This window comes from Cryptomeria japonica, chromosome 1 (assembly GCF_030272615.1).
Source record: "Cryptomeria japonica chromosome 1, Sugi_1.0, whole genome shotgun sequence".
Lineage (NCBI taxonomy): Eukaryota > Viridiplantae > Streptophyta > Pinopsida > Cupressales > Cupressaceae > Cryptomeria > Cryptomeria japonica.
The window spans coordinates 644,738,019-644,765,614 of NC_081405.1; the positions used below are offsets into that span (position 1 = coordinate 644,738,019).

A 27,596-nucleotide genomic window follows, 5' to 3' on the forward strand; every position below is an offset into this window, starting at 1 on the left:
AATGTTCCTGTAAGCCATAGGACGCCAATTCAGTAAACGACTCCTCATCTTGCACCGAATTTTTGAAATGCACATCAAGGGTACCCAAAATCATGGGGAAGGCGAACCCGGATTGCTTCTTATCTCTGAGTAAACTGCCTGCTGGGTGTGCCTGTCTTGCTACCTCCATGAGGACTATTTTATCTGACGAATAGCGTGGAAGCCGGAATGGTGTTCCCTCAAAGCCTGCTATTCTGATGTAAGTGAACCTAGGAACCTGGATAAACCACGCACCATATTTCCGGATCAAAGTGATAGCCTGTTTTGAGAGCCTTACATGCAATCCTCCTTGCATTGATCTGACCAGGCGCATTGTAAAGGTATCATTGACACGCTCATACTGACCAATTGCGTAGGCGATGTTATTCTTTTCTCTTTGAGCAATGTCATAATAATGCAGCTGAGGGTAGCATTCGTACACCTTCACCTAATTCAGCCCATTATCGATCTCACCTTTCTTGATTAACCCCGTCAGCGGCTGGTGTCAGGCAAACATGTAGACCAAGTAGGAAGTCACGGTAAAGTACTTTTTTTCTTCAAGCTCAATCAGCTGCGTATGGATATTGTCACTGATGATATGAGCCCAGTCGAACTTAGACCTCCCAGTGAAGCCCTGCTCAGTAAAGTAGAACATCCATTCCTCAAAAAGATTAGATTGATGGAGTCCCATGACCCGGCTGAGTAAGGTAACCATATCACCATACTCGTTGTGAAAATCGCTTATGGGGGTCTTTTTACTGATTCTAATGCTTGAGGGTCTTCTTTTTTTGTACCATTCTTCGTTTATCAATGTTTTGCATTTAGCAGGATTCATGTCATAAGCGACCTGCGCCTCATCAATAGTTGTAGCAATAGGATTATCTGGAAATGGGATATCAAATGCCTCCCCAAGGGCCATAGGTGTGAAGTCAGCTAGGACAAGCCCCTCTAGCACCACTAATCTGGTTTCTAGTTGATAATGTCTCACAGCCTCAACCACTAATTCATAATTCTGCACGGCCGGAGGGAAACCAGTTGCCTGAGCAATACCACTCTCCATCATCCGTCTGGGTCTGCCATAGGCGTTTGGAGAGTACACCCTGTTCTTGAAATCTTGGATATCTATGTGGCCCAAGTCCATGTCTCCTATGTTCTCCCATACATTCTGGACCTTCGACTCCCTAACTCCTCCCCTTTAGTATCGGTACTTCATTCTCTCGACCTTGCGAGGAATGTCAGACTTGGAAACCCGAGACGTTCCAGTTGCGCCAGGTGTCTTTGAGGATTCAGCCGCCAATCTAGGCATCTATCCTGCACAACCGAACACGGATTACGAGAAGAGATAAAGCAACAAAACAGATTAGCCAAAACAGAGGATGGTGTTAGCACTTAAAATTAACGATCAACAGGAAAAATCAAAATTTGAAAAAGCAGGACGTTTCAATAAATAGAGCCCGATCATCTGGAAACTAAATGCTATTTGAAGCAAAAAATCAAGTTGGTTTTGTTTAAATATTGCTGCTTGGAGTGGGTTTCAAAAATGCTACTTTTGATCGATTACGGCGGAAAGAGCAAACGTTCTAGCTTGCGACTCAGGGATCGAATGTTTTGAAGATTGCTAATCTAAAATGCACTTGGAAAAGAGTTTTGTTCAAGTTCAGGCTTAAATTTCCAAAATTTCTCTAAGTCTGAAATTCCATTCTAACGGTTGATTTCCCTAGCTGGTTATTGTTGCATGCTATACTCAGTGTTTGGAGAGTACACCCTGTTCTTGAAATCTTGGATATCTATGTGGCCCAAGTCCATGTCTCCTATGTTCTCCCATACATTCTGGACCTTCGACTCCCTAACTCCTCCCCTTTGGTATCGGTACTTCATTCTCTCGACCTTGCGGAGAATGTCAGACTTGGAAACCCGAGACGTTCCAGTTGCGCCAGGTGTCTTTGAGGATTCAACCGCCAATCTAGGCATCTATCCTGCACAACCGGACATGAATTACGAGAAGAGATAAAGCAACAAAACGGATTAGCCAAAACAGAGGATGGCATTAGCGCTTAAAATTAACAATCAATGGGAAAAATCAAAATTTGAAAAAGCAGGACGTTTCAATAAATAGAGCCCGATCATTTGGAAACTAAATGCTATTTGAAGCAAAAAATCAAGTTGGTTTTGTTTAAATATTGCTGCTTGGAGTGGGTTTCAAAAATGCTACTTTTGATCGATTACGGCAGAAAGAGCAAACGTTCTAGCTTGCGACTCAGGGATCGAATGTTTTGAAGATTGCTAATCTAAAATGCACTTGGAAAAGAGTTTTGTTCAAGTTCAGGCTTAAATTTCCAAAATTTCTCTAAGTCTGAAATTCCATTCTAACGGTTGATTTCCCTAGCTGGTTATTGTTGCATGCTATACTCAATGTTTTCTAAAATCACAACCTACAAAGCTTCACTTTCTCACCCTTGTTTAACTATCATGACCAATTTTTCACAAATTCAATGACTGAAGGAGAAAATCGAACTTACCTGGCGGATTGCCCAACATAAAATGATCTTCGGCCAAATGCCGATGTTTGAAATTTTGAAACTCTGGGCGCCCTGGCAAATAAATGTTTAACACCGCAACTATGGAGATTTCGGCCAAGAACGGCCCTCTGCAAATTGCGTAGCAAAAATGCCCCCCTCTTTGTGTGATTTCTTGAAACTTCGCAAACTTAGGCGATTTTGCAAAGTTCTTTGTAGGTTAAGCGCCTTTCCTTCTCCACATGATTTTGCATTTCGGCACAAAGGAGGTTAATGCAAATACCAAGTTTAACGCTTTACTTCATCCCTCCGCGATTTCGCGTTCTGGTCTGGGAAGGCTCTTGCAAGATTTTTAAAATGCCCTATCACGCGATTTTCGGGCTGAGAGAGGTTTTTGACAAAGTTTGAAGTTAATCGCCTTTCACACTTTCTAACTTCGCGTTTTCGGCCTATGGAAGGCTCTTGCAAGAGTTCGCGTTTAATGAAAACGCCTTTCTTTTTCCCTCCCTTCGATTTTCGGCCTAAGGGGCCATTTTGAAAAATGTTTAAGAAACGACCTACCTATCATGCGATTTTGCATTTCGGCATGAGGACTGTTTGCCCTCTCGGGTAAACGGTTAAATGCAGAAAGTAAATGCACAGAACATAATGGAAATACATTAAATAACCAGTCTCTATATTAATTCAACAGTCCATGTACATCATGTGCTTATAACATTACATTTGACACGACTAACATGCTCCTTTCGAAGAAAAGGTACACAATATATAATACCCGAAGGGGCGCGACACAACCGTCGCAACTCCATCTACCTACCCGTCGGCTAACTAACTGACCGCCGTAACTCATTATTACCGACGACAACATAAACATAATATAACAACATAACATAATGATTATTCCCGTCAACATCATCCCCCCCAAGAAAAGAAGTCGACTCCGACGACTTAATACAAAATAGAGATGAACGGCAGGAGCTACTAACGCCAGTCGGGCCCAGATCTTATACACTTCCTGCGTCCTCGCCTGAAAAACCCTTTTCTGCTACCATCCGATGCTCAAGTGCGGATTTCACCAATATTGCTTCCTTTGCCATCACAGTCCTCCTGTGCCTAACCCAAACTTGTCTGCAAAACACGTTTTTCAGTCTCAGCTTCCACCAACTGCTACTCAAATGATACTGTCTCCCTAGCCAATTTGTCCTCGATAGCCACCCGTGCTGCTCTCCCGGCATCCAACTCCTAGGTACGCTGAACTAAGTCTCATGCGACTATTGCCTCCAACCTGGTGGTCAGCTCCTCCCGAGCCCTCTGTGCATCCACCAAGGCAACCTCACGTCCAGCCGAGACATACTCCGAGTTCCTCAAAGCGTACCTATCCTGCCTGGAGGTGGCCACAATCCGCTGGCACAAATGCTAGGAGACACCTCAAATCCTCCATCACACTCCCCAAAGGCTAAAAACTGAACTGAATAACTCCCTGGTGTCATACAACTGCGCGGACCTGCAATGCCTTCCCTCGAACTCTGTTTGTTCCCAACCTCCAAATCCGCCTCCCTCTACGGCTTATGGCTTCCCTGCCAATGCTTAGCTGCGGGCTTCTTGCTCACAATACGGACAACCACAACACTTCCCGTGGTCTTCTGTGGCTCAAAATGCCAAAAAACCCTTCTTTTCCAGTGTCCTGGCTTCAAACTCCAGCGAATCATTTTAAATCTGGCCATTGTCGTTTTTTTTTGTTTTTTTTATGGCATTGTAATTTCCCCGATGGCATCCCGGCCATACAACCTTCCTGTACGATCAACACAGCACTGGCACCTCCGATCGTGCGGTCAACACCCTCCATCGTACAACTGTGTTTGTTTGTGCGGGGGCTGCGTTTATGTCTTTGTGCTCCGCGACAGCAGTGGTTTCCACCGCACGGTGGTGGACGTCCCACCGTACGATGGTTCCACCGCACGGTGGTGCCACCGTCAGTGTTGCCACCGCACGGTGGTTCCACCGCCGGTGGCCCCACCGTCGGTGTTGCCACCGCACGGTGGCCCCACCGTCGGTGTTGCCACCGCACGGTGGTGCTACCGTACGGTGGTTCCACCGTGGCTTTCTTTTTTTCCATACGGTCAGCTGACCCGTACGGCCATACGATTTATTTTATTTTATTTTTTTTGGCTCTTTTTTTTTTTTTTTCCTTTTTCTTTTTTCGTTTTTTTTTTCGGTTTTTTTTTTTTTTTTTTTTTTTTTTCCTGCTAGAGAGTCTTCTGCTGAGGTCCCCTGTCTCTGAGATCGCCCTTCATCCTTCTCAGTTTTCCTTGCCCAAGGGTTTCCTGTTGTGGTCCTGTGCCTCTTGAGTCGCCTGCCTCGCCTCTCAAGTCCCCTTCCATCCGCTCAGGTCCCCCTTTGGGCTCTCGGGTGTCCGTCCGGCCTCTCGGGTCCCCTGCGCGCTTCACGTGGTAGGGTTTCAATTTGTACCCGTTGGTGGCAAGTCTATTTTCCATGGCCATCCGAAGACCTGGAACCACAAATTCTATAGGGACCACGACCTCCTTCCCGTACATAAGAAGAAGAAGAATAATAAAGATTTTGAAGACTGCGGTCTTCCACACAGGGTTCCCATCGTTGCCAACACTCTTCGGATTCTCTACGTCGCCAGGGTTTGGGGCGTCTCCCTTCCAATATTCTTTGTATTCCGGCAGGTACACCTCTGTTGGTTGCTCTGGTTCCTCTACTTCAAGCCTGTAGCTTTGGAACATTTCATAATCCTCCATTTGCCAGTGGAAGAGCCCATTAAGTGAGCATACCTCATCTTCAGAACATCCCTCCAATTCGAGCACCCCTTCACTGTTCGGCTCCATCGCGTTCTTGCCCTTGCTTTCATCGGGACCCCCTTCCCCTTTATTAAAGTCCTCTGAGTCTGAGTCGGAAGAGGCGAGCTCTTCGCCAACATCTTGGGTGTGTAGGTCAATGGTATATTTCCGCCCTCCCTTCTCCATGGAAAGTGTATTTTTCTTCCAGTTGTGGTTTACCCTCGCGTTGATCAACCACGCTCTCCCCAGGATGGCGTCATAGCCTTTCTTCTTTGAAGGAATAACCACGAAATCTAACAAGAATGGTTGTGTACCAATTGTCACTTGCTGGGCCATCAACAGGCCGAGTGGCTTAATGCCGTGTTGGTCCGCTCCCACCAGGTTGAATGTGGGTGGCCATAGGGTGGGCTTCCCCAGCCGCTTCCATGTTTCTTCTGGTAGTACATTCACCCCAGATCCACCATCCACAATGGTGTCCTTCAGAATGGTCCCACGGATACCCATTTCTACCACAGCTGGGTGTCTACCACTGCTCAAGGCTAGTAACATCGGGTCAGTCGAAGGGCTGACGGAAACCTCCACCTGTGGTGTACTCTTCAAAGGGTGGCGGGAACCCCTACCTGTGGTGCACTCGACACTGTGGTGCTTTGCACATTGGTGAGGATGGCAATCCTCAATTGTGGCATAGAGTCTAGAAGGTCTTTTACCTTTATCGGCACCTCCATCTGCAAGATTTGCCCAATGATGTTATTTTCCGCTTCCGTACGGGATGATGTACTCACCACCTCGTTGTCCCGTCGTTCGGTCGTCATCTCACGTTCAATATTGGCCTTTGCCTCCCGTAATCTCTCCTTCTCCGTATGGGGGTCGGGATAAGTGGCTTTTTTCGTCTGGGCGCAGGTGATCGCCAGTACTTCTTTCTCACCAGTCTTCTCAGCCTTCTCAATGTTGAGGAGATTAACCCCTACCTGCGGGCAATTTGCGTCCTCATGGTCGCCTGGCCCACACCAACGGCAGAGGTGCTGAGGGGTGGCTTCCTTCGTGCAATCACGGGCGAAGTGCCCCCACTGATTACAGGCCCTACATTGGATAATTGGCCGGCCCTTGGCGTCATACTGAATACAGCTTCCGTTATTGTTATTGTTGCTATTCCTTCCGCCGCCGCGTCTGTTGTCCCGGTATCCTCCAGATGATGCCGTTGTGTTAGTCTGCTGGCCCATACCCGCTGGTGCGGATGTTGTGGCCTACTCCGTGAACAACACCTGGTTCGTGCTTCGGGTTTTCATATTGTATGGGCACTCCTTGGTGGAGTGTCCCATCACTTGGCAAATCTCACAGAATGCCTTCTTCAGGCAAGTACCCCTTGTGTATCCGTCACTCCTACAGTCTGTACACCACACTTCATTTTCTTCCGTCTTACTTGTACTCCCTTTCATGGCTTTGAATTCTTTCAACATTCGTTCCATGTCCTTCTGGAGCGCGTGTACCTTTTTACCCGATTCGCCACCGCTACTGCTCTCCCCGTCAGAATCTTCATCATCGTCAGATGAATATCTATTACTTTTCTTCTTCCTTGATGTTTTATATTCGCTTTCTAGATCCATCGCCCTGTTATAGGCGTCATCATATGACGTCGGGGGTATAATCTTCATTTTTTTTCGTAGGGAGGATTTCAATCCTTCCACAAACCATCCTTTTTTTAAGCCGTCAGCCAGCTGGCTCTCCATTTTACCCAAGAGTTCTTTCAGCCTCCGACTGTATGCCCGTACTGTCTCCTTAGTACCTTGCTTGGTACTGTATATCTCTGTCACAATTTCGTTGTCATCACGAAGCAACCGGAACTCCTCCGTGAATTCCTTCTGTAGGGTAGCCCATGTGGCCACTTTTTGCTTATCTACATCGGAGTACCAATCTATGGCGACTCCTCGTAACGTGGCTGGAAACTGCTGTACCCAGTCATCGTGGTCTGTTACTCCGTTGGCGGACCAAATGGTCTCACATGTACGGCAGTGCCGTAAGGGGTCTTCCTTGCCGTCCCCTGTGAACTTTGGTAACTTTTGTTTGCTCGCCATCCCTTGTCGTCTTCCTGGAGGCGGTTGTGTCTGTGTCTGTGGCTGTGTCCCTGCGCTGCTACCTCCGGTAGTGTTGGTGGTGTGTCCTGGAGGTACGGTGTTTTGCCTGTCGCCTGTGGCACCTACACCTGTACTGTTGCCCTCCCCTTCGTTTTGACACACTCCTACTCCTGCTTCCCGTTGGTGATCTTCACTTCGTGGCGTGAGGGATAAGTTCCTAAACTGATCCCGAGTCTCCTCGACTAGATTTCGCCGTAACCTTGTTTCTTCTAAAAATTCCTCGTGGCTCCGCGTCCTACGATGATCTGGCGACGCGTAGAAATTTTCGTCGGCCTCTGCACCTTCCGTGACACCTCCTTGGTTCCCCTCGGGCCCCCCTTCGGCAGGTCGTCCTTCGGCAAGTTGCCTCAGCCTCCGTCTTCGTTCTACTTGCTGCTCCAGAATCAAAGCCCTCTGCGCAGCCTCCCACTCGTTCGTTTCCGGTTTTCTATTCCTATCTTTATTCAATAGGTTTGGCATTAATTGTCACACATCTCCATAACTCTCAATTCTTAAATCAAAACATATCTTTATTAATTCATCTGCTCAAGTACAACTCGTGTCAATGACACTTTTATTTGAAAATAAGAAGTTCACAGTTCAATTCCCTCCTGGCCTGGCGCCATCTCTCTCCGTGTCCCGTCGGCTGTTCTCCTCGTAGCGTTGCAGGATTTGTTGTCGTCGTTCCTCCTGGGCAATCTCCTCCAGGTGGGCCTGCTGTGCCAGCGATGCCTGTGCAAGCAGCCGGGGGAGGTGGTTCATTAACCGGTTTACTGCCGGGCTAACCTCCAGCGCTGTCCACACGGCACTTGGTGGGATTTCTGCCTCCGCTGCTTCTCGTCGAACGTATGTCTGAATGGCTACCTGGAGCAAAATCGAGAATTCTCGCGTTGCCGTGTCTTCTCCCGTGTACAGTTCTGTCCGCGCGTCGTCGGCCTTCGGGTTTACCTCACCAACGGGTAGGCCCATTGTGTCTGTGCGCCATCCGTGTCTTCCCTTCCCGAGTTCGTCTAGGCAACGGCGCCAAATGTTTGCCCTCTCGGGTAAACGGTTAAATGCAGAAAGTAAATGCACAGAACATAATGGAAATACATTAAATAACCAGTCTCTATATTAATTCAACAGTCCATGTACATCATGTGCTTATAACATTACATTTGACACGACTAACATGCTCCTTTCGAAGAAAAGGTACACAATATATAATACCCGAAGGGGTGCGACACAACCGTCGCAACTCCATCTACCTACCCGTCGGCTAACTAACTGACCGCCGTAACTCATTATTACCGACGACAACATAAACATAATATAACAACATAACATAATGATTATTCCCGTCAACAAGGACTACTTTTGCAAATTTTTTGAAGTTAAAACGCCTCCTTCATGCGATTTTCGGGATAAAAGAGACTTTCGCAAAGTTTTAAGTTTTAATAGCCCTTCACAATTTCCGCGATTTCCATTTTCGGGCTGAGGGAGGTTTTTGAAAAGTTTATAAAACGCCCTATCAAGTGATTTCGGGCTGAAAGGCCATTTTGAAAAGTTTAAAGTTTAAAGTTTGTTTTTTTTCGAAATTTCGGCCTAAAGAAGCCTTTTGCAAACTTATGCGAAAATTACCTTTTACTTACTCTCCATTTTCGGGCTGAAAGGCCCTTTTGAAAAGTTTTAAAGTTAAAAGCTTTACTTTCTCATTTTCGGGTTAAGGGGGGTTTTTGTAAAGTTTGAAGCTAATTTCACTTTACTTCATTTTCGCATTTTCGGCTCAAGGAAGGCTTTTGTAAAATTTAAAAAGTTAACGCTTTACCTTATCATTGTGCAGTTTCTCAAACTTAGGCTCCAGGCGTTTATTTTGCAATTTTTTTTTAAAAGTTAATTTCGGCCCAAAAGGCCCTTTTGCAAAACGTATGAATAGTTGACATTTTTTGCCTATTTAGCCGATTTTTCAAACTTATGCGAAAATTAGTCTCGTTTTCTGCAATTCGGCCAACTTAGCCAAAATTCAAACTTATGCCGAAATTAGTCTCCTTTGTGAGAATTTTGAACATTAAAAGTACGAGACTTTCTGACATTTTCTCCTTCTTTGCGTTCACCGTTCGCCTTGCGATCTAAATTAACAAACACCTTATCTCTTCATACGATTCATGATTCAACCCTCTCATCATGGACCGGATCATGCCTGACATTTGATACGAACTCCTCAGGACTTAAGGAAGCGGGCGGGCTTACTCTCTTGCAGGATCATTTCCTCATACTACTACCTGCTGCATCTCCATGGCGAATAAAAAATCAAAATCCCACACCGGGGGCGAGACGAAAACCATAAAAGAAAGGGGGGACCCTGTTGACGACGAGGAGTGTGTGCAAGGCACAACAGTGTGCAACCATAAATTTGAATTATTTTAAATCATGTGCCAAAACTTATGTAATAAGAGGCATACACCACCAATATACTTGCCATTTAAAAAAAAAATCTACTCTTTGCTAAGGTGAGAACTTGCTCCTTGGTGGATACCACTAGTCATAAAAAGATATTTTTTTCTTTTAGAAACCTTACACAAGTGCGGCCAAGCCTTTTCCATTTGCATTTTTAAGAGTCTTCTTTGTTGGCAAACCTTGACACTCTCGTGCATGCCAATGAATTGGAACGTTTAGAAATTTGCAAAATGTATTCCTTATGCCTCTTTGGCACGTCCATCCCTCACATGCCCTTGTCAAGGCGCATTTTTGAGTTCACATAAGTGCTACTAGTCTTCATAATACACATCCTATAATTCCTTTGTAATGGTGCACCTTCCTCCTTCACGCACACCAATACTCACAGCCGTAAGTTTTAGAAAACTTCACCCTTTGTTAATGCGTGTGCCGCTAGCTAGGCGCACACCAATACACTAGCAACCATAACTTCTTATTTTTCTTTCTTGGAATGGCACACCTACAATCCCTTCCACACATCTCTACACTAGCTTTACATCATCCTTTTCTTTAGTGTGTATCCTTCATTGTTCAAGTGTTTTCCATTCTTCTCCAAACCTCATGTTAACACATCCTCTTCCTAAGCTAGACCCATTTTTTGCATTTCTTGAGACTTGAATATAGATGAAAACCAATTTTCTAGCATGTACCATTACTCATGGCTAATCATACTAACCTTTTGTATTGGTGTGCCTAAGATTTTGGGCACACATTAATACGTTGTGGGAATTGTTTAAATTCTTTGGCTTCTTTGTTGAGGTACACTTGCAATCTCCTTTATGTGCCTGTATCACCATCCTCTGCTTTGGTTCATGCTAAAGGATTTCGACACGCCAATCCATTGGCTTGTCACCAATGCATGTATAGACTTTTTTAACGTTCTTCATTATTCTTCAAGTGTTTGAATTGATGATCATGTGGGGTTAAAAAGAAGAACCAACAGAATGAAGCATAGAAGATAAGACTTTGGAACACAAAGGGTAGATAAATGAAGTTTTCAATTGATAAGGTTGACAAAATATATTTTCGTACGGGTGCAACACAGAGCTCAATCACATTAATAATCAAACAAGATTCACAAAGGGATACATTCTAGAAGAAACCAAGAACTGGTGAAGAAGTGAAATCATTGAAAAGGCTTCACCAAAGATATTAAATCTCTCTCTACTGAAACGGATTCCAAGTAAATTTGCTTCAGCTTGGAGAGTGCACTCATTTTATGTTCAAAAGTTGACTTTATACAGAAAGGACAGAAGCTAAGACCAGAAAAGTAGCTAAACAGAAAGAGGAAAATTACCAGCAAGTATGCTCGCAATCACTTCAAACGTAAAGTTCTTACTAACATCAAGAGGCTCTCTACAATCAGCAGATGGCCACAAATCAGGGTAACCAACGCCCCTACATTGTAGGAAGTCAACACAAGTTAGTAATGGGATGACAGATTTAGGAAAATAAATAATGAGACTGTATACACCATTTAGTTTACATGTAAACACCCTTTAGCAAGCAAAAACATGCCAACACTAAGGAAAAGTTATTGGTAAACTAGCAAATTTTTAAAAAATATACCATAGTTCATGTACTTTATGTACAATAGCAAGTGATTACATATCAATACTTCAGAGAAATTTAAACTCTGTACCACAAAATCCAGTGTTAAACTTTTACTTATCAATATGTAAAGTGTTAGAACTGACTACTCTAATGCAGTAATTTTGTTATCTTACTCTATAAGCATAGTATGGAGTCTCAACAACAAAGCTTCATATGACTGTTATTCATTTACCAGAGAATACAAACAATGCTGCGATACCTAATATTAAAACAATATGTCCAGGAAAGTTTTGTGTGAGATAGATTAACTCAAAAAGGGCATATGCCTAGCAGCTCCTGCAAAAATACTAGGAAGTACGAACAGCATCTGATTAAGAATATTATAACATGGCGCCAGGGGTAGGGATGCATCCCTGTACATAAAGTGGTTAATATGTGAAAGAAGCAGTAGCAGGGGATGTGGTGGCAAGGTGACATACACCAAAAACAAGTAGTCAATCCCTAATTTAGTTTATAAATTTATAATATGACAGTATAAGGACAACCCGTTATATTCTCATCAGAAAAAAAGTTAACAAGAGAATGACAATTGAGACCAGACTTTGTTTCTCCTGCATGACACAAACTGGGAAGAGAAGAGATAAAAGAACCAAGAGAGAATAGCTAATGAAAGGCAAGATGCAATTAAGTATCTTAATAACGCATAACTTGACAATCTAGTCAGAGACACTTGTGATTGTATTTTGCCAAACCATGATAGTCTTCAGAATTCTAAATTGAAATTTCTCCTAGCATTAATACTTGCGAATTCCCTAACATGATTACCTGAAGATATATTTAGAATGCTCTCTTATTACAGCACTAGAACTTTGACAATTCAACAAAAAGTTGTTAATAAATTCCATGAGAAAATTGTAGTTACTGTGGATATCAAATTAAATTAACTTTTGATGCAGGGTGTCCTAGGAGGATCACTTATCACAAATCCATTCAATAGGAAGCTGCAACTTGCTTTGAAACATACAAAATAGTAATACTGTGTTATCCTGCATACCTTGATAGACAAACATTTACAAGGAACACTCTTCATTGAATGATGGAATTGTTTGCCCTCTCAGGTGAATACTTAAAGCATAAAGTACGTAATGCAGAATAATGCCATAGATATCAGACACATATCAGATATGTTATTCCATTCATAATTCGTGTGTTGCAAGTTACATTCTGATGTATATAAAGATACTGAGGGGAAGCGAGTGCCAACCATCGCACCGCAACTACCACCCCTCGACTGCCAACTAACAAACCCAATTACGACTTAATTAACTAGTCTTATTCCTGTATACAATAATGCGGCTAACATCATTCCCCCGAAAAAGAAAAGTCGTCTCCAGGCGACTTACAACAAAATGGAGAATACATGGAGCTTGCAAAACCCAGAATAAAAAACTAAGGGGGTGCAGAAGGCATCCCTGATGAAGAAGGCGCCGGTGGTGGTGTAGCGGTGGACGCCAAGCGCCCACGGAGCTCATATACCTGCTCTGTCCTCCTCTTCAAATCCCGTTCCGCGACCAGCTGCCGCTCCATAGCGGTCTTTACCATATGGGCTGCCTCCAGCACCTCCTTATCCTTCTTGTCGACACTCTCCAGGGCACTGACCAATCGAGCCTCCAACAACTCCCTGGATGCCCTCTCCTCTTCCAACTGTATCAGCAAGGCAGACTTCTCTGCTACTAAAGTGTCCAGAGTTGTCTGGGTCTGTGCCATAGTAGCCTCGAGCTCTCGAAACCTGGTAGTCAACTCCTCCCGAGCGGTTACTGCTGCCACCCGTAAAGCCTCAACTGTGGTTGCTGTCTGTTGTGTCCTTCGAAGCTCCAGATAACCTTCACGAAAGGCCTGCTCTACCTCTCTCACCAACGACTGCATCCCGGTCTCGCCAACCCCCTCAATGAGGCGCCAAGCCTCCAGCATCGCCAGGCTCTCCGTGTCAGGCCACCCGGCACACTCAAAACACCTCTCAAACTCAGCTCGGCATCCAATGCGGGCAAAGGTCAACAACCCCTCCATCCGCTCAACCATGGTCGCATCGGCCTAGAGCGTGGCAGATGACACAAGCCGCTGTGCTCCCAGAGTCATCTCGATAATAAACTGCTCCAACTCTACACCCTGCTGACTTCCCACAGGCACCCCCTCTGCTCTGTACTAACTGGTGACTACCACCGCAGGGGGTGAGGCAACCCTCGGAACCGCCCTGCTGCTCGGAGAACTCCCTTCCTCAAGATCAATGACATCCAAGGAATACATGGTCCGCCCTGGGGATAGAGTGGCCTCTCCCGCGAGTGCCACGGGTGCCATCTGGTAACGGCTCAACCAGGCAATGAGGTCATCATGAAGAGTGCCTGCTTCCGTTATTGCCTCCTGCATATATCCAGGCAACCCTGGCACATCCTGTCCTGTCACATCCGGCACATCGTGCACCATGGAAGCCTCTGCACTCGCCAAGGTCTCCACCCGTGGTGGTGTCATGGCTATCGTCACCCGAGGCTGCCCGAAGCTAGGAACTAGTACCGTGGTGACTACACTCACTGTCCCGAAGGACCGCAGCACCACCAACTGACAAGTCTCCGGTAAGCGGGCTAGTGTAAAGTGGACCTGCACCTGTGATGCTACAGTAGACCTTACTATACCTGCCGACTCCACTACCCCCTCTTCAGGCAACTGGTCACCTCTTCTCCCTGTCAGTCGGAAGCTCCCTCCGCTTACCTGGGAGGTGTCTGTGGATTCCTCCTTGCCACTTTCTGCATCCTCAGCCTCGGACTCTTCTGTGTTGGACTCCATATCGGACATGGCGGCCTTCTTTCTTTTTGTGCCCAAACGTGCCATGTGCCAAGACGTCCAAGTGTGACCAATAGAATATGGGCGGCTGGTCTGGTGCAACACGCCCCTGCGGCTCCAATGGCTGTGAGCCCGGGGTGATCTGCGTGCGGATTGCGTCAAGGAATAATCCAATGGCGTGATGCGGCATGTAGAACTTTTTGTATTGCAACGTCATGAACTCGTCCATCCTATCCGCCAATAGTGACGCCCAATCATATACCACTCCATTGTGCAGCCCATTCATCAACACTATCTGTGCAATGGCTATGTCCGACGCACGGCTAGCACCTGTGAGGCGACTCTTCACCACCGACAACAGGCATCACCATACTCCCTTGGCGAAAAATTGTTTCTTCACCCCCCGACTCTTGCCTGCACTCTTGAGGCTATCTTTTTCTCCTTGGGTAAGGTTATCGCGCAACATCAACTGCAGTAGTGTGGCACAATTTTCTGGGGATATTTTCTGTGAAGTGTCTATTTTTTTCCCTTTCACCCCCGGTATGCCAAATACCCTAGTGAACTCGTCTGTCGTGGACTCGTGAATGACACTATTATCCTCTGGTGTTGATAATCAAATACCGACTGGTGGCGATGTCTGTCATAGCTGCCAATCATGGCACGCAAAACCACCTCAAAGTCCTTTATAGAAAAAACTGGCATCTGGACGACCCAGTGTACCTGTGCCTGGCGAAGGCTTTTCTTAATCAGATCATCCTAAGGTGTCTTCGCCCACCAGTTCCGACAGTCTATTCCATTTAGACCTTCGAACATAATATTATCTGCCGTTATTTCATCTTTGTCCTTTGTCGCCAAGGGTTTGGGATGATGCTTCTTGCTTTTTTGACTGGTGCTCATACCGAGGCTACCTGCAATACGCACCCCAGATGGCAAAATCCATTTGCCTGTGTCTGCACTCGTTTCTTTTTGCCCTCCCTGCAACTTGTCTTCTAACGGCTGCAACCATTTCCGCCAATCTGCCTTGTTCCTGTTTATGTCCATTAGTCCCAGATTACTTCTTCAATTCTGCTTTTATAACCTTTTTAAAAAACAAAAACTCGTCTGTCACTTTTCAAATAACCTTCCTCGGATTGCGCGTATGGTGTTTCCTCTTGTGCGGCTGCTGCGGCCTTGCGCGGGCTGTGCGTATTTATGCGGGTTGTGTGTCGTGTGCGGGCTTGTGCGGCGTGTGCGGGCTTGTGCGGGTGCGGGCTGCACGGCGTGTGCGGGCGTGTCGTTTTTGTTTTATTTTTCGCTATGCGGCGGGGGTTTTATTTGTGCGGTGTGTGGTGTGCGGTGACCACCGCACGGTGGCATCCACCACCGGTGGCCCCACCGTACGGTGGCCCCACCCCCCTCTTTCTTTTTTTTTCTTTTTTATTTAATCCATACGGTACGGTTAGCGTACGTTTTTTTATTTTTTTAAAAAAAAAAACAGTACAGTACGGTTGTTTTTTTGTTTGTTTTTTTTCAGATTTAGTCTATCAAGCATCCTGACTGGATGGTCCAGGCTCCATCCGTTCGTGGTAAACTTTTAATTTCAACCCATTGACGGCGTCTGGTATCTCTTCCCCGTCCAGCATCCACAACTTAATTGCCCCGTTGGTATTGACCTCGCGTACCTTGAAGGGCCCTAGCCAACGCACTTTGAATTTCCCAGGTTTGATTTCGTTCCTTCCGTTGAATTTCAACACCAACTGCCCAGGAGTAAACTTCATTCGCCGGAGATGCTTGTCGTGCCAAACCTTCCGTCTTTGCTGGGCTGTCTCTATCGCCCACTGAGCCATCATCCTTCATTCATCCAATTTGTTCAAAGCGTAGTCTCTGTCTCAGGCTTTCCATGTCGCCAAGTCGATTATTGATGGCGATCCGGAGACTCGACACCATAAATTCAACTGGCACCACGGCTTCTTGTCCATACATTAGCTAGAAGGGAGTCTGTCCAGTAGTTACCTTGTAAGTTGTTCGGTATGCCCAAAGTACTGACGGTAGGCGCTCCTCCCAGTCATCCTTCTCCACTCCGCAAGACTTATAAATCACCGACATGATTATTTTATTGGTCGCCTCGGCCTGCCCGTTCGCCCGCGGATAGTAGGGGCTTGATAAGGAGTGGAAAATTTTGAACTCCGTTGTTAGCAATCGGATTATGTGATTTACAAAATGTCCTCCTCTGTCACTCTTCAGTTGGATTGGAATCCCATACCGTGTAATGATGTGTTCATAGATGAATTTTGCTGTATTGACCGCCGAATTGTCTGGTAAGGCCCGTGCCTCCACCCACTTGGTCAAGTATTATGTTGCCACTACAATGTATCTGCATCGTCAGGCTCTACTTGGTTTTAATGGTCCGATGAAATCCAATCCCCATCTCTCAAACAATTCCTGGGCATTCGATGGGTTGAGAGGCATAAAATCCCTCTTTAATGGTCGTCCGGCCCGTTGGCATGTATCACAGCTCGTCACCCACTCTCTGGTGTCATTATGTAGTGTCGGCCACCACAGTCCTGCCAACAGAACTTTCCTCGCCGTGGTGTCGGGCCCCATGTGTCCACCTACGGGCCCTTCATGTGCTTCCCTTAGGACGCCCTGAATTTCCTCTTCTAGGACGCATCGTCGTAGGATCTGGTCGGGTCCCATTTTATACAAGAGGCCATTAATGAGTTGGAATGTCCTGCTCCTCAGTACCAGTTTCCTTCTTTCTCCTGGTGGCATCTCCCTCGGAAACCGTGATGTCGACAAGTATTCCCCCACGCTTGCGTACCAGGCGGGGAGAACTGCGATGCGAAATAAGTGAGCGTCTGGAAAATCTTCATTCACTCCTTCGGCTGGTTCTCCTGACTGGATTCTCGACAGCTGGTCAGCTCTCACATGGCTCTTCCCAGGTCTTACGATAATGTTAAATGTAAATTCCTGCAGCAATAGCAGCCATCAGCTGATTCGTCCTTGGATAATTGGCTTGTTTACCACGTACATTAACGCCTGGTAGTCCACATAAAATGTGAACGGGGTGGCCAGCAAGTAATGTCGAAATTTCTGGACGGAGTACACCATCCCGAGGGCTTCCCTTTCTGTGGTGCTATAATTTTTCTCTGCCTTCGACAGGAGGCTGCTTGCAAAGTAGACAGGGTGATCTAGCCCGTGGTCGCCAACCTGCGCCAGTGTGACCCCTATGGCAAAGTTGGATGCGTCAACATGTACGTGGAACTCTTTGTCCCGGTCAGGATATGTGAGGATTGGCGCACCCACCAACCGTGACTTCAGTTCTTGGAAGGCCTCTTCCTGAGCCGTCCCCCATGTATACCGTTCACCTTTCCTTGTCAGCTTGTCCAGAGGGCAGGATACTCGAGCAAAATTTTTGATAAATCGCCTGTAATACCCTATGTGTCCTAGGAAGGATTTGACTCCTGTGACATCTGTCAGTGCCTCCATTTCCACTATCACCCAAATCTTGTCTGGGTCAGTCTTGAGTCCAGCCTTACACACTGTGTGTCCTAACAGCTTCCCTTGAGGCACCATGAATCTGCATTTTTTGGGATTGAGTGCTAGGCGAGCTCGCCTGCATCTCTCCATGCATTTGCCAAGTGCGGCCAGATGTGTATCTTGGTTACTGTAGATGGACCAGTCATCAAGGAACGCCCTGAAGTTCCCTACTAACATCTTTTCAAATATGTGAAGGATTATCCGTTGAAATGTCGCTGGCGCGTTGCATAATCCGAACGGCATTGGATTATACGCGTACACGCCATCCTCCACTATGAAGGTGGTTTTTAATTTGTCCTCTTCGGCAATGGATATCTGGTTATACCTAGAAAATCCATCCATAAATGAATAAATTTCATGACCGGCCACTTCTTCCAAGATGCTATCCGTAAATGGTATTGGAAACGGGTCTTTTATGGTGACCGCATTAAGGCATCTAAAATCCACGCAGATTCAGATTTGGTTTGCCTCCTTTTTAAGGGATATCACTATGGGCGACACCCACTCGCTGATCTGCACTTTAAAAATAATCCCGACTTCGAGCAAAAGTTCAATTTCATCATTCACTCTCGCCGCATAGTTTTTATTCATTCTGTACAGCCTCTTCCATACAAGTACGGCCCCAAGTACGAGTGAAATTTGGTGTACGCACAATTCTGGTGGCACCCCTTTGAGGTCCTTTTACATCCAAGCGAATACATCCTTGTATTCCATAAATATTTTAAACGCGGCGGCTTTCAGGACTGGATTCCAGTCGTCGCCAACCAGGATGTTCCTTGGCTCTGCTTCTATGCCGAGGTTTGTAGGTTTTACGGACTCTTCGTACCGGATTGGTTTCGTCATGTCAAACCTGTGCGCTGGTACTTCGTTGACCGGGGCATCCCCTTCGGTGTATTCCCCGTACGCTGGCGGAAATTCGTTCTCGTCCGGTTCCTCATCAACCTGCAACATGTTGCACCCATACAGCAGCTCGTAGTCCTCCATTTGCCAGTGGAAGAGCCCATTAAGGGAATCGGTCTCGTCCTTGGAACATCCTTGGATTCCCAGGACGCCTTCTTCGTTCGGTTCCCTTCCGTACTTTCCTCCGTCAACTCCGCCCTTGCCGTCTGATTCTGATTCTAACGCGAGTTCTTCACTCACGAGTTGTGTTTTCAGGTCGATAATAAATTTTCGCCTGGCTTTCTCCATTGACAACGTGTTACGCTTCCAGTTGTGATTCACTCTGGCTGCCACCAACCTCCCTCTGCCCAGAATGGCGTCGTATCCTTTCTTGGCGAGCGGAATCACCACGAAGTCGAGGACAAATGGTTGTGTCCCAATGGTCACTTGTTGCGCCATGAGCGTTCCAAGGGGTTTGATACCATGTTGATCCGCTCCTAGTAAGTTGAAGGTTGACGGCCATAGTGTCAGCTTGCCAAGCTGCTTCTAGGTTTCTTCCGGAAGCACATTCACTCCCAACCCGCCGTCGACAATAGTGTCAGTCAAAATGGTGCCAAGTATTCCCATTTCTACCACCACCGGGTGCTGGCCACTGTATAGTGTCAAGACCAATGGGTCTATAGGTGTTCTGCCAGAACCATCCGTATTCCGGGTCGCCTGACTGTGCGGAGTTACTTGCACCATACGTAGGAGTGTCGTACGTAATTGCGGCATCGTTTCCAGGAGGTCCTTCATCTTCACAGGTACTTCAATCTGCAGCATTTGCTTCAGGATATTTTCCTCCGCCTCAGAGCAGGAAGTACTTACCGCTTCCTGGGTGCTCCCTTGTGCCAACATTTCCTTCGCCACTTCAGCCTTGGCCTCCAGTGCCCGTTGCTTCTCCGTGCGAGGGTCCAGGTATGTGGCCTTCTTTGCCTGTGACCATGTGATTGCCAATACCCGTTCCTCTGTCCTGTCAATGTTGAGCAGGTTCACTCCTGACTTTGGGCAAGTTCCATCATCGTAGTCTCTAGGCCCACACCATTTGCATAGTTTTTGTGGAGTTTCTTCTGAGGTGCATTCCCTGGCAAAGTGGCCCCATTGATTGCAGGCTCGGCACTAGATCATTGACCGTCCCTTTGCATCATATTGGATCCGGCTCCTATTATTATTATTGGTTTTCCCCCCTCGCCGGTTGTTCCGATATCCGCCAGATGATGCACTATTGTTGGCGGTTTGCGAAGTTCTGACGGCCGGCTGCTCTTGCGTGAAGAGAACTTGTCGGCTCCTGGTTTTCATATTGTAGGGACATTCCTTTGTCAAATGGCCTGCAATCTGACAAATGTCGCAGAAAGCCTTCTTGGGGCAGGACCCCTTGGTGTGTCCGTCACTCCTACAGTCGGTACACCACAAGTCGTTTTCTTTAGTCTTACTTGTACTCCCCTTCATGGCTTTGAATTCTTTCAGCATTCGTTCCATGTCCTTTTGGAGACCGTGCACCTTTTTACTCAATTCGCCACTGCTGCTGCTTTCCCCGTCAGAGTCTTCATCATCGTCAGATGAATATTTATTACTTTTCTTCTTCTTTGATGTTTTGTATTCACTCTCTAGATCCATCACCCTATTATAGGCGTTGTCATATGACATCGAGGGTACAATTTTCATCTTTTTCCGTAGGGAGGATTTCAATCCTTCAACGAACCATCGTTTCTTCAATCCCTCTGCTGGTTGGCTTTCCATTTTACCCAGCAATTCCTTCAACCTCCTGCTGTATGCCCGTACTATCTCCTTGGTACCTTGTTTGGTACTGTATATCTCCATTACAATTTCATTGTCATCATGGAGCCGAAACTCCTCCGTGAATTCCTTCTGTAGATTAGCCCACGTGGCCACTTTTTGCTTCTCCACATCGGAGTACCAATCTATGGCAACTCCACGTAACGTGGCTGGGAACTGTTGTACCCAGTCATCCTGGTTTGTCACTCCGTTGGCGGACCAAATGGTTTCATATGTACGGCAGTGTCGTAAGGGATCTTCCTTGCCGTCCCCTGTGAACTTTGGCAATTTTTGTTTACTCGCCATCCCGGGTCGTCTTCTTGGGGGCGGCTGTGCCTGTGTCTGTGACCCTGCGCTGCTTCCTCCAGTGGCATCGGTGGTGTGTCCTACGTGGGCGACTGGAGGTACGGTGTTTTGCATGTCGTGTGTGGCACCTACACCCGTACGGTTGCCCTCCCCTTCACTCTCACCCGTGCCCACTCCTTGTTCCCGTTGGTGATCTTCACTCCGTGGTGTAAGGGATAAGTTTCTAAACTGATCCCGAGTCTCTTCGACTAGATTTCGCCGTAACCTTGTTTCTTCCAGAAACTCTTCATGGCTCCGCGTCCTACGATGCTCTAGCGACACGTAGAAATTTTCATCGGCTTCTGCACCCTCCGTGACACCTCCTTGGTTCCCCTCGGGCCACCCTTCGGCAGGTCGTCCTTCGGCAAGTTGCCTCAGCCTCCGTCTACGTTCTACACATTGCTCCAGAATCAAGGCCCTCTGCACGGCCTCCCACTCATCCATTTCTGCTTTCTTATTTCTATCTTTATTCAAAAGGTTGGGCATTAATTGCCGTACATTTTCATACTTCACAATACATAAACAAAATTACGTCTTTATTAATTCATTTGTCGGATACAATCTTGTGTCGATGACACTTTTATATAAAGTTCAAGTTTCAATTCCCTCCTAGCCTGGCGCCATCCCGTTCCGCTTCCCGTCGGTTGCTGCCTTCGTACTGTTGCAGGATTTGTTGGCGTTGCTCTTCCTGGGCAGTCTCCTCCAAGCGAGCTTGTTGTGCCAACGATGCTTGTGCAAGTAACCGGGGAAGATGGTTCATCAGCCGATTTACTGCCGGGCTCACCTCCAACGCTATCCACACGACACTGGGTGGGATTTCCGCCTCCACCGCCTCTCGTCGGACGTAGGTCTGGATGGCTACCTGGAGCAAAATTGAAAATTCTCTTGTTGTTGTATCTTCTCCTGTGTAAAGTTTTGTTTGCACGTCGTCGGCCTCTAGGTTTATTTCACCAACGGGTAGGCCCATCGTGTCCATGCGCCATCCGCGTCTTCCGTTCCCGAGTACGTCTAGGCAACGGCACCAAATGTTTGCCCTCTCGGGTGAATACTTAAAGCATAAAGTACGTAATGCAGAATAATGCCATAGATATCAGACACGTATCAGATATGTTATTCCATTCATAATTCGTGTGTTGCAAGTTACATTCTGAAGTATATAAAGATACTGAGGGGGTGCGAGTGCCAACCGTCGCACCGCAACTACCACCCCTTGGCTGCCAACTAACAAACCCAATTACAACTTAATTAACTAGTCTTATTCCCGTATACAATAATGCGGCTAACAGGAATTAATTCATAAGGTAGGTATAAAAGTAAATGGAAACAATCTCATTCACATATAGATCATGTTTAATTTTTAGTGTGCAGCTCAAATAGTAGAGCTTCAATCTGGATTTATGAGTTTAAACAGGGTCAAACTGGTCCTTAAATCCTGTAACTTCTCTTGTAATTTGTATGATTCTCATTGAACTTCAAAATGTATCTTTAAATTCTAATCAACTTGGACTAAAAGGAGGAATGAATCACTTTCTTTCTCATGTCTTTAAATTCTCTTGTCAACTGTTGATCTTACTCGGCTTCTATTTTATCTTTTTCATGTATGATCTTTACATTTTACAGCTGTGTTGGTCTAATGGTGAAGGCATGGAATCATGGATACTCTATAGTGGAGATCACAGGTTCAAATCTGGATAAGGGTAGAGTCACATACCTTACTGACAATATATGAGCAACTCCAAAAACGATTTCTCTGTGAAAATGATCACAGAAATCTTGTACACAAAATTGGTGTTTCAATTGGCAGTAACCTAGAAAACGACCTTTACTGTAATGTTCCCACTTTGAAATAGAATTTAATGATAAATAATAATAATAAAATTTAAATATTAGAGATTAAATTAAAATATAAAAGAATATAATTAAATATAATTAATTAAAATTTAATTGAGGACTGAATGGTCAAAAGACATGGAAGGAAAAGTTGTGACTCCCTCAACAATGGGATATAAAAGGGAGAAGAGAACCTCATTTGAAAGGGTAATTGGGAAATGAGAAGTGCACATCTGATTTAAATAAGAAATGCAGACCTGATTATGAAAGGTTGTGTCCCTTTCAAAGGGCAGAAATAATGAAGAGTTGCACTCTTTCAAAAAGATGTTAATGGTGAAAGGGTGTGTCCCTTGCCAAAGGGCATGCATGATGAAGAGGCGTGACCTCTCCCTCACATTGAGAGATATAAAGGAAAGGAATCAAAGCATCCAGGAACATCACCATGGATTAGATCAGATTAGAACTGTTACTAAGTTACAGGCAGTAACATCTTGGTTCTTGGTGTCATACTTAATTTCATATATATTCATAATACATAGAGGAAATAAAGTCTGCCAGCAAGGAATATACATAGAAACTGCCAGGAGGGAATAAACACGGGGTATTGATCTGAGTCTACCAGTAAGGTAAGAAAGGAGCATGGGAAGAATCTTCAGGTCTACCAGAATAGAAAAATAGGAGCAGGCAGCAACAGGTATGTAGAAAACCAATTTTTGTTAGAATATTAAAGTATAGCAGTCAACAAATTATAATTATATTAAATCTTATAGATATATCATTAATGGTAACTGTTGTGTATAGTGTTAATCAAATAGAGGGCATTAATATGATATTAATTTGAGAGAGAAATTAGATAGATAATATTAAAATGATAATAGTGTCAGACTGGACGTGGACGTATAAATATATATCTGCACATTAATTCTGGAATACATGATACAATTAAATTCAGGCTGCACAAAATATTGTAATGCTGCAACTCCATATGATGCGAATAATATAAGGAATAATAAATTCAGTATAATGGAATAATGGCAATAAATGGTTCATAATGATACAAAGATACTAACAGAAAATATTGATGATAACACAATACAAGGCACTAATGTAATATAATGGAATGTGACAATTATATCAGATATAGTGGATTATCATAATGTGATGAATTGAATAAATATAATAAATGATTCATTGTATATGAGGGACTCTCTTAAGTACGCCACTCCATAGTGGATGCCTAACACCTACCACATGGAGCCAAGAGGGGTGAAGCATCTGCTCTTGGGCTTAAGAGAGAAGGTAGTTGTGATGAGGGGGAACGGTGATAGAACACCTCACTGGGTACGCCACTCCATGATGGATGCCTAACACCTGCCATGTGAAGCCAAGGGAGATATTGGTGTTGTTTATAACTAGGGAAAGATGGGTTCGGATTGCCTTAAGGCAACATCCGAACCCATTTAGGACTGGGTCCTATCCTTAAGGGGTAGCGTGGCCCCAAGACAAGTCCAACCCCATCCTCCACGCTACACCAAAAAAGGACTCACGCCACAAAATATAAATTGGCGCCAAAAAGGATTGAGGCCAGCCTTGGTCAAAAGATCCATATAAATAAAGTTAAAGTGCAAACACAATTCAATCATCAATGCAATCAGCGAATTAGCTCTACTAATAAAAGTGCGAATTTATCCAAGGATTGTGCGAACTTGTCCAAGAGGATATAGGCCTCTTTTGGTGCAGACTTGAAGTGCTTAGAAATGCAGATCTGACATACAAAAGGGATCAGATCTGGAAAAGCAAGCTAAGTATTGTATTTGTGCAATTAAGAGAGAATATATAATCTGACCTGTGGGTCTTTAATGCTGGGTTTTTCCTCCTTGGAAGTTTTCCCAGGGTATTTGCATTTGTCTCTTGTTTACTTGTTTCATTTCTGAGTTTACTGAATTATGGTTTAATAAAATATTACAAATCTGATTAACAAACAAGGGCATAATTAAAAGACATAAATCTGATTACTGATCTAGGGCACAAAATTAACAATTGGACACCCTATCCAACTAATGGACTAAAGGAATTGATTAGTAACTGACTTACAAACTGACTTTATATAATAATCTGATCTCATCTAGGAAATATAATAATCTGATCATATTCAATAAAAATTAATTCTAACAGTCATTAATATAGCAGATTTGATATCATTTAATATAATTCATATTTCAGTTTAAGTATTATTTCATATCTGTTCTCTAATTTTGTTGCAGGAAAACAATATACAAAGGTACGCCTATAAAACCCAATTACTTATTTATAGATTTGGCCAAATTTGGGTTAAATTAAAGCATACCTAATTAGGGGACATTACATTTACCTTTTCAAACCTGCTTTGACTTAACCATAAATGTAACTTTGACCACTTTCTCTACTTAAGCTTTGATTTCTGAACACAAAACCATAATTACTCAAATAAGGATCAAAGGGTATTACTAGAAACTTGTTGACATTGAAAACTGGGGCTGCAAGCTGGAACACAACCGTACATTAGTCACTAGTCATTATTATTAAATTACTTAGTATGTTTCATCAATCATTACAAAATAATTTGTATCTGATTACACAAACACTTAGTTGCTTTAGGAGTCCTTGTCTTTGCACTTAATCCTCCTAGGATGTCCTCAGGTTAGGAATTTAACATGTACGTAGCATAACATAACACATTTTAGTACTCTAACCTCCTCAATGAAGATTATGACAATGGCCAACAACCTTAGGGTTAATTGCACTTCAACTTTGAAGAAATTTTGCATTTGTCTTGCACATGGCTAAGTGTGTGGTCTCTTAATGTATGTGTTTTGAATAAGGATACGCCATGGGGTATATGATTGTACTGAGTAATTAAGTTTCAGCAAAGGGTGACAAAAGAGCCTGTGCCCATGGTGAAGCAGGATATGAGGCACTACGGGTAGTAGTTACATGCCTAGGTGTTACTGTATATTAGTGTTTACACTAGTGTAAAGGAGGCTTCAAGGCACCATGGCACCATGGGTAGTAGTGAGCTACCTCTGATATTTAAGGGCATTGGAAATTGTCAAATGGAACTTCAACTCACCATTTGAGTAACTTCTATATGAGATTTGATTATTATTATAATACCCTCCCTCATCATGTAGGTTTTATAGTATTACCCGCTGTGGAGCACAATCATCACAAAACCCTATTTGTCTGCATAAGCCCACACGGCAAAGTAATCTTAGAAAGAAAGTTCTTGTTTTGATGTACTTTGGTACGCCTGTAACTAGTTCTTAACAACTTTTGAGTGTATGGAAAACACATTGTGTGTGCCTGGTGTCAAACTGAAACTCATAATCCAAAGTACATGTATAAATGAAAGAAAAATGTTATTTAATGAATTACATAGCAGACAAAAGGAAATTCAAATTTTCAAATACAAAAATTATTGGAAGATAACCACAAGATCACCTTTTCACATGCATGATCTTTGATGTAGTTATATTTTTCAACTCCCTGGCTTCCTCAAAAAATACTTTAAACTTTATTATGAAAATCTATGACTTGGGTGATTACAAGAATCAAAACACGTCAAAAATATATGGACATAAAAATGAATACCACGATAGCTGCATATGAATAGAAATATCTGAAAACATATGATTATCTCACCATGATTCTGCATGACCAGGAACATCTATTTCTGCCATCACATTGATGCCTGCCATAAACAGAACAACAAGTTCTCATTTCTCTATTTCAAAACCAAAGACAATATAATGCGAAGAAACAATTAAACTGTGCACAAGATTTGAAATTATTAGTTGAACAATAGTGATTAGGACCAAAAAGAGCATAAATGGAAATGAATTTTCTAGTCAGATGATGCTCGCAACTGATGATGCCTAAAGATACTATCATTCACTGGAAAACAGTCACTTGGCCCATATTTAGCTGCTCTTTTTTTTTTTCATTTAACAAATGTGACAATAGTTCAGGCCACCTTCAAAGTCCACTCTTCATGATACACAAATGTGAAGTCTCCCCATATGAATCTCAGAAGGCAGCAGATTATCACTACCAAAGCAGACCACTCAAATCCACAAGATTCTTATGCCAAGCAAAATATTTGAACATTTCTCGAACACTTTAACAAGGATAAGTAGTACTTAACAGAATAGAAGGCCATACCAAGCTGCAATCATGCTGTACTTCCAGGCAGCCATTTCTCAGGCTTCCTTACTGCAAATCCTTAATATTTTTAAAATGTAAGATGATGTTCAGCATTTCAAGTCTAAGAGATGCTCATGCAACAAAGAAATATTGAGCACTCCCAAATTATTCTCATAAAATTAGTTAAATCTTTTTGAAATGCAAAATGACATATTAACGAGGAACAAACTAATGCAGTTTCTTTATAAATCTATTAGCAAAAAAATTCTTCCAATATCACTTCATGACATGCTTGCTTGGGGAATGTCTGTATTCCATTTATTCAAAACATAGTTCAATTTACTTTTTCTATTTCTGTTTTCTGATCCTCATTGTAAAAGTATATCACACATGATGGATTTGAAGGAACTCCACAATTTCGCTAGGCTAAATAATGTTTTTAGAATTTCTAACTTATGCTCAGTTTTCATAGCTCCTTCCAAATTGTAGCATCAAAATTTTAACACAAAAATGCAGTAATCATCACACAGAAAGGATCTCATTGCATAAATTAATTCCTCTAAACATTTTGAGAACATCAATTCAATGTCATTTACTAACCAAACACCTGTGCTCTGAGTGAGATAAGAGTCCTATGTATGTCTGGAATTACAACAAAACAAAGATGTACCTAAAAACATGAATGTCTCTTATCCAGAGAGAGAGCAACAGTG

The 27,596-nt window shown here is 44.1% G+C and overlaps 1 protein-coding gene across 5 annotated transcripts in view; it reads right to left on the reverse strand.

Moving 5' to 3' along the window:
- The window catches only part of LOC131037815 (beta-hexosaminidase 1), a 144,028-nt gene that overhangs the window by 105,087 nt on the left and 11,345 nt on the right, over window positions 1-27,596 (reverse strand). For 4 of the 5 annotated variants that reach the window (XM_057970026.2, XM_057970025.2, XM_057970027.2 and 1 more), the window contains 3 exons: window positions 26,383-26,431; window positions 26,182-26,226; window positions 11,222-11,322 (listed from right to left, as the gene is read on the reverse strand). In XM_057970026.2, coding sequence (XP_057826009.2) covers window positions 11,222-11,322; window positions 26,182-26,226; window positions 26,383-26,431 — 195 coding nt within the window. The remainder of the gene's footprint in view (window positions 1-11,221; window positions 11,323-26,181; window positions 26,227-26,382; window positions 26,432-27,596) is intronic. The other variant, XM_057970028.2, reaches the window with a different exon arrangement.